This window comes from Mandrillus leucophaeus, unplaced genomic scaffold, assembly GCF_000951045.1.
Source record: "Mandrillus leucophaeus isolate KB7577 unplaced genomic scaffold, Mleu.le_1.0 Scaffold521, whole genome shotgun sequence".
Classification (NCBI taxonomy): Eukaryota; Metazoa; Chordata; class Mammalia; order Primates; family Cercopithecidae; genus Mandrillus; species Mandrillus leucophaeus.
The window spans coordinates 227,764-235,348 of NW_012105598.1; the positions used below are offsets into that span (position 1 = coordinate 227,764).

Genomic DNA, 7,585 nt, shown 5'->3' on the forward strand with positions numbered 1-7,585 from the left:
TCAAAAAAACAAAAACAAAAACCATCAACTCTGCCATGTGCTTGGAGAGTAAGAAAGGTAGTGTCTGAGCAGGATGATGAGTTTGCTCCGCATCGTACTCTGTGGCCGTGAGCACTGAAGGTGCAGCTGCAGGGAGAGGTGGTAGCTGAGGAGGGTGGGCTTCTGCTGCAGGCAGCAATGGAGTGGACCAGGAGCCACAGGACAGTGAGTGGAGACCTCGGAAAGGGGCCTCTGAGCACCTGGCGTGGTCACAGCCAGCACCTCCCAACCTGGAGCACAGATCAGTTGCCTTCCAGGCCAAGGCCAGGGCCCGCGCCCAGCTCTGTCCTGTTGTGGCTGCATATACTTTTCACTCACTCACTCCGTTTTTGGAAAAAATGTTTGATAGCTGAAAATTAAGAATATCCTCAAATGTCTAACTGGCAGAATGCTCATGTCTGCATGTTGAAATATTAAACACTGGCATTGGATTTCAGCAGTTGGGCTGAAGCACAGATGACAATCAGAGGAGGCCTCAGGCCAAGATGAGGGGTAGGATTTTGTTTCTGACTTTTTTGGACACTATAGATATTCTACAGTGGCATATATTTATAATTAGAAAAATATAAGCCTGGGCAACAAAGTAAGACCCCATCTCTACAGAAAATAAAAAAATTAGCCAGGTGTGGTGGTGCATGTCTGTGGTCCCAGCTACTCAGGAGGCTGAGGCAGGAGGGCAAGGCCGCAGTGAGCGATAACTGTTCCACTGCAGTCCAGCCTGGGCAACATAGCAAGACCCTGTCTCAAAAAAAGGAAAATATGAATAAACAGAAAAGAAATACCATTCAGATGAAACAGCATCTTCAGAATACACAGTTTAAAAAGCCTCATTTACCCAGTTATCCTTGTTGTCTCCTGATCTGAGTGCCTGACATTAGCCCGAAGGAGAGGATGTGTATAGCTCCATATGGTGTAGCATAAACATGCTATTTTTTTCATCAGTTTTCTGCTTGAGGGGTTAAATGCTGTTGAATTTATAAATGAATCTCTCCTAAGGAGGTATCCTGTGTCACCCTAAGTATCACTCTCCTTGTCTCCAGGTCTCATGATGTGAAAAATGGAGGTGAACTTACTCATCCCACCCATAGCCCCGGCCAGTCCTCTCCCCGCCCCGTCATCAGTCAGCGGGTTGTCACCAACAAACAGGCTGCACCAGGGTTTATCGGACCACAGCTTCCCTCTCACATGATAAAGGTAACAGTCCATAGGGAGAATAACATTTTTATGTTAATTTTTAAAATGTAACTTCAGACTCTCAAGTTCAATTGTAGTGATTCTGTGTCCTCAAATACATCTAAATGTCTTCTCACAGTTTAATCAAACCCTCTTATACAGTATTTCAAATATACAGAAAACAGCCAGGTGCAGTGGCTCACGCTTGTAATCCCAGCACTTTGGGAGGCCGAGACAGGTGGATCACTTGAGCTCAGTAGTTTGAGACCAGCCTGGGCAACAGGGTGAAACTCCGTCTCCACAAAAACTACAAAAATCAGCGGGTATGGTGGTGTGTGCTGTGGTCCCAGCTGCTCGGGAGGCTGAGGCAGGAGGATTACTTGAGCCCAGGAGGCAGAGGTTGCAGTGAGCTGAGATTGCACCACTGCATTCCAGCCTGGGCAACAGAGTGAGACCCCGTCTCCAAAAGAACCCTCCGAAAAAACAAAAACCCCAAAATATACAGCAAACCGCACCAGTGGGGAGGAAAGAGTTTCAAGGCTGGGTGTCGGCATCCTTACATTCTAGGTCCCCTCTGGACTTCCATTCTTAATTCCTCTTGGACTCCAGGAAAGTGATCTGTTTACAACAACACGTTTGTTAGGTCCATTTAGTCGTTTCAAGGGTGTGGTGTTTCTGGCTGCTGTCCCCCTGGGTTTGATTTTACTCCCTGTTGGTCCCATCGGGGCGAACAGTAGTGAGCTAGTGTCACAGGGAACACAGAATTCCAGAGTGGGGGCGTCATCTGGGCTGTGGCATCTTCACAGCTTTTCGGCTTGAGTTTGTTTTGGATGATCACATACACTGTCTAGCTGTGTGCTTTATTTAATGGACATCAGGCAGTATTTGAGGTGTAACAGAGTCACACATCAAATGCCCAGCGGGCTCCCCTATTGGGCTCTGCTGCAGAGTGATATCAGGACTCTGGCAAACAGGAGGGCATGTGCCCTGTAGGAAGGGGTGGTTGGCATTGCTTTTCCAGACTGTTTTTGTTTTTACCATGAAGCTTTCCAGTGTTAAGATGGCAGCTAATTCAGGTATTTGAGAAGGCACCGTGAAGGCCACACATGATCTGTTCACTGGCGTTCAGGCCCGTGCCTCCATGGGGATGCGGCAGCCATGGTGGGAACCTGCAGCGAATGTATTACTGCATGAGGAGAATGTGGAGACATTGTGGGGCAGTGGTGGGGGTCATGGCTGAGCGAGCAGCAGCTGAAGCAGCCCCTACTCTCTGCCCATGTGACCGTCTCCTTTGCTCCGAGGCCAGGGTGATTCCTTCTTCCTGGCACTCTGCAGTGGTGAGCTCCCAGGAAACCCAACCAGGGAGCAAGTGTGTGACTCCATGCCACAGGCCTGCTGATTTCGATCAGATCTGGAACAGAAAGAGTTTGGTCTGAGGATTGTATCCTGTGAAACATGTATGTCCTGTTTGTTGATTTATTGCCAGAAAACTAGGGCCTATGGAAAGTATGCGTGGGTAGGAGGGATTGAGAAAAACAGAGAACATTTCCAGGTGTATGAAACTTGTTAGTCCTGGGGAAAAAAAAAAAAAGCAAAATGGGAAGGACCCATTAGCCAAAATGGGTTGTGTTTGTGTGACCATGTTTCTGGAGCGCTGACTGGCTGGTGCTTTTCTTACTTCCAGAATCCACCTCACTTAAATGGGACTGGACCATTGAAAGACACACCAAGCAGTTCCATGTCAAGTCCTAACGGGAATTCCAGTGTCAACAGGGCTAGTCCTGTTAATGCTTCAGCTTCTGTCCAAAACTGGTCAGTTAATAGGTCTTCAGTGATCCCAGAACATCCTAAGAAACAAAAAATTACAATCAGTATTCACAACAAGTTGCCTGTTCGCCAGTGTCAGTCTCAGCCTAACCTTCATAGCAATTCTTTGGAGAACGCTGCCAAGCCCGTTCCCTCTTCTACCATTACCAATTCTGCAGTACAGTCTACCTCGAACGCATCTACGATGTCAGTTTCTAGTAAAGTAACAAAACCGATCCCCCGCAGCGAATCCTGTTCCCAGCCCGTGATGAATGGCAAATCCAAGCTGAACTCCAGTGTGCTGGTCCCCTATGGCGCCGAGTCCTCTGAGGACTCTGACGAGGAGTCGAAGGGGCTGGGCAAGGAGAATGGGATTGGTACGATTGCGAGCTCCCACTCTCCCGGCCGAGATGCCGAAGATGAGGAGGCCGCTCCGCACGAGCTCCAAGAACCCATGACCCTAAACGGTGCTAATAGTGCAGACAGCGACAGTGACCCAAAAGAAAACGGCCTGCCGCCTGATGGTGCCAGCTGCCAAGGCCAGCCTGCCCTGCACTCAGAAAATCCCTTTGCTAAGGCAAACGGTCTTCCTGGAAAGGTGAGTGTGCGTCGGGGTCGTCAGCCTCGTTCGTGGCGATTCCCTTGGCTGGATTTCAGGAGGCATGGAGCTGGCGACTGAAGCTGAAATATTTTTGTTTCTATTACAGTTGATGCCTGCTCCTTTGCCGTCTCTCCCAGAAGACAAAATCTTAGAGACCTTCAAGTTTAGCAACAAACTGAAAGGCTCGACAGATGAAATGAGGTAACGCAAGAGTAAATCTGAGGCACATGTGGCAGCATAGTGGGAAATCCAGTGGCCTGCAGATGTGTCAGTATAGGAATGCTGTAGAAATTTTATAGTGAATGTTTTGAATCCTAGAATGATTTGAATTATAATGTATAGGATTTATTAACTTGCCTTTTAGAAGAGTAAAGAAAAAATGTGGCATACAGGACCGAGTCCACGGAAACTTAATGTACTCACCATGCTATTTCTCCTCCTGCGTGGCCACCTCTCTCTGGTTAGCAGTGTTACTGGCACGCCTTCAAGCGCCATCTCATTTCATCTTTCTCATGAAGAGTGATTATGGGAGGGTGTGCTGAGGGTCTAGGCCAGGGCTCTCAGTCCTGTCAAGGAGCACATACAGTCAACCGTCCATTCACAACAGGGATGCATTCTGAGAAATGCATCGTTTGGGGATGTGGTTGACATGTCAGCACCACAGTGTGTCACACAGACCGAGATGGTGTGGCCTGCTGTTCCTGGGCCACAAACCTGCACAGCCTGTGACCGCACTGGATCCTGTAGGCAGCTGTAACACAGTGGTATTTGTGTATCTACACATAGAAAACGGACAGTAAAAATACGGTATAAAAGGAAAACTGGCACACCCGTACAGGGCACTTACTATGAATGGAGCTGGCAGGACTGGAGGGTGCTGTAGGTGAGCCAGTGAGTGAGCGAGTGCTGAGTGAACGTGGAGGCCTGGGACTGTACACTGCTGTAGACTCTAGAAACTGCACACTTCGGCTACACTCAATTTGTTTAAAAAATTGATTTCTTCAATAGTAAACACACCTTTGCTTACTGTAACTTTGTTACTTTATAAACTTTTAAACTGTTTGACTCTTTTGTAATAACACTTAGCTTAAAACACAAACACTATACAGCTATACAAAAATAACTTCTTTGTTTGTTTGTTTGAGATGGAGTCTCGGAGTCTCACTCTGTCACCAGGCTGGAGCGCAGTGGTGCGATCTCAGCTCACTGCAGCCTCCGCCTCCCGGGTTCAAGCAATTCTCCTGCCTCAGCCTCCCAAGTAGCGGGGACTACAGGCATGCACCACCACGCCCAGCTACAAGAATAGGTTCTTTATATCCATATTGATAAGCTTTTTTCTACTTGTAAATTTTAAAACTTTTTTTTTTTTTTTTTCCCCTTGAGACAGAGCCTTGCTCTGTGCCCCAGGCTGGAGTGCAGTGGCGCAATCTTGGCTCACTGCAAGCTCCGCCTCCTGGGTTCACACCATTCTCCTGCCTCAGCCTCCCGAGTAGCTGGTACTACAGGCGCCCGCCACCTCGCCTGGCTAGTTTTTTGTATTTTTTAGTAGAGACGGGGTTTCACCGTGGTCTCGATCTCCTGACCTTGTGATCCGCCCACCTCGGCCTCCCAAAGTGCTGGGATTACAGGCGTGAGCCACCGCGCCTGGCCAATTTTAAAACTTTTTTGTGAAGACACAAACACACACATTAGCCCAGGGTCACGGGATCAGTGTCATCCGTATCACTGACTTCTACCTCCACATCCTGCCCTACAGGAAGGTCTCGAGGGGCAGTAACAGCCATGGAGCTGTCATCTCCTGTGACAACAGTGCCTTCTCCTGGAGACCTCCTGAAGGACCTGCCTGAGGCTGTTTTACAGTTACCTTATGTTTTGTAAGAAAAAGGAGCACACACTAAGATAATCATGAAAAGTACAGTTAGTAAATACATAAGCCAGTAACAGTCATTTTTTTTGTTTTTGTTTTTGAAATGGAGTCTGTCTCTGTCGCACAGGCTGGAGTGCAGTGGTGAGATCTCAGCTCACTGCAGCCTCCGCCTCCCGGGTTCAAGCGATTCTCCTGACTCAGCCTCCTGAGTAGCTGGAATTACAGGCATGCACGAACCCACCCAGCTAATTTTTTTTTTGTACTTTTAGTAGAGACAGGGTTTCACCATATTTTTCAGGGTGGTCTCAAACTCCTGACCTCAACTCATCCACCGGATGTAGCCTCCCAAAGTGTTGGGATTCCAGGCGTGAGCCACCGCACCCGGCCAGCAGAGTCATTTATTACCATTATCATCTATTATGTACTAATTGTATGTGCTAGACTTTCATGGGACTGGCAGTGCACTGGGTTTGTTTACACCAGCATCACCACACTTCACGAGTCATGTGTTGCCCTTGGACTGTTACAGTGATGGGAGTTTTCAGCTCTGTTGTGATTTTACAGACCTTTGTCACTAGGATGTTAGGACAGTTAGGGTGACAGGGATTTTTCAGCTCTGTTGTGATTTTACGGACCGCCGTCACGTGTGGGCCGTTGTTGACCTTATGTATGAGGTATGTGACTATACTTCGTAAAGGCCCCTCAAGGATTCTGAAATTATAGATAATAAAACCTGCCCCACAATTTTAAAAAAAATCATGTAATGTTAGTCAAGAATGTAAACGTAACGTTAGTCCAGAGTAAGAGGAAAGGAACTTGTCATGCAGTGACAGTGCTGCATGCGGAGAACCTGGCAGGACGGCCCTGTGGCGAGAGCCTGTGTGCGAGCAGTGCTCGCGTCTCTGCACAGGTCGGCTGTGAGTGACAGCTCAGAGCGCGGCCAGATGTCACCATAGTCGGTGCCAGGCGCAGGTTCGCCATCAGGAAGTCATGTTCTCATGGCGAACAACTTGTGGTGAAGTTGTGATGAAATCACAGCATGATGGACTCTAGATTTATAGACTAGGTATCTTCCTGGAAACAGTGTCGGTGAAAACCGCGCCAGTAACACAGCCGTAGTTTTTACCCGCATAGTCTTGGCACGCACTCACCTGTGGGGTTGCTCGTCGTGCTGGTGGGGCTCCCATCACTGTGGCAACCCCAGAATGGCCCCCGGCAGCTGGGAGTGCCCTCACTGAGGCCCTCTGTTAGGAGGGCTTAGGTATTAAAACGGAATGGGGTGAACCCTGCAGGCAGGGAATGCTCATTCCCAACCTAAGGATAGGCCAGCTTGGACACTCGCTCCCTCAGCCAGGGGACTGCGGCCTTTCCTAGGCCAGGTAGCATGAGGGTGAGGTAGATGGCTGTGCAGACAAGCCCAGGCCACAGCAGCTTTCATTATTAACCCTGAGGACATACTGAAAGCTCTGTGGGAATCAAAGGACAGAGTTCATTTACTACAGCAAGTTTTGCTAAAGCCTCTGATTTCTCACAATTTGTCAGTAATTGGAGGAGCTGCTGGCTTTGTTTGGAGGTAGCCGCTCTACCTTTGAGGGTTCAAGAGAAATTAGAGAAAGGGAGCCCAGAGTTAAAGGAGGAAGCCCTGTCATCACTGGAGGTTTTTCTTTAGTCTTGGTTATTAGGAAGAACTAGAGGAATTGCAGCCAGGTGCGGTGGCTCACGCCTGTAATCCCAGCACTTTGGGAGGCTGAGGTGAGAGGATCACCTGAGGTCAGGAGTTCAGGACCAGCTTGCCCAAGGTTTAGTGAAACCCCATCTCTACTAAAAAATACCAAAATTAGCAGGGCGTGGTGGCGGGCGCCTGTAATCCCAGCTACTTGGGAAGCTGGGTCAGGAGAATCGCTTGCGCCTAGGAGGTGGAGGTTGCAGAGAGCTGAGATCACGCCACTGCACTCCAGCCTGGGCAACAGAGTGGGACTCTGGCCCTCAAAAAACAAAACAAAACAATAGAGGAATTGGAAGAACTAGAGGAATATCCAGAAACAGGAAGAGCCTAGAACTGTAGGATTATTGCTTTGAAAAATAGGCTAGGAGCTGGG

General features: G+C 48.6%; 1 protein-coding gene across 1 annotated transcript in view; it reads left to right on the forward strand.

Moving 5' to 3' along the window:
- The window catches only part of USP42 (ubiquitin specific peptidase 42), a 56,325-nt gene that overhangs the window by 45,185 nt on the left and 3,555 nt on the right, over positions 1–7,585 (forward strand). Inside the window, exons 13-14 of the mRNA XM_011996664.1 lie at positions 2,897–3,616; positions 3,726–3,820. Coding sequence (XP_011852054.1) covers positions 2,897–3,616; positions 3,726–3,820 — 815 coding nt within the window. The remainder of the gene's footprint in view (positions 1–2,896; positions 3,617–3,725; positions 3,821–7,585) is intronic.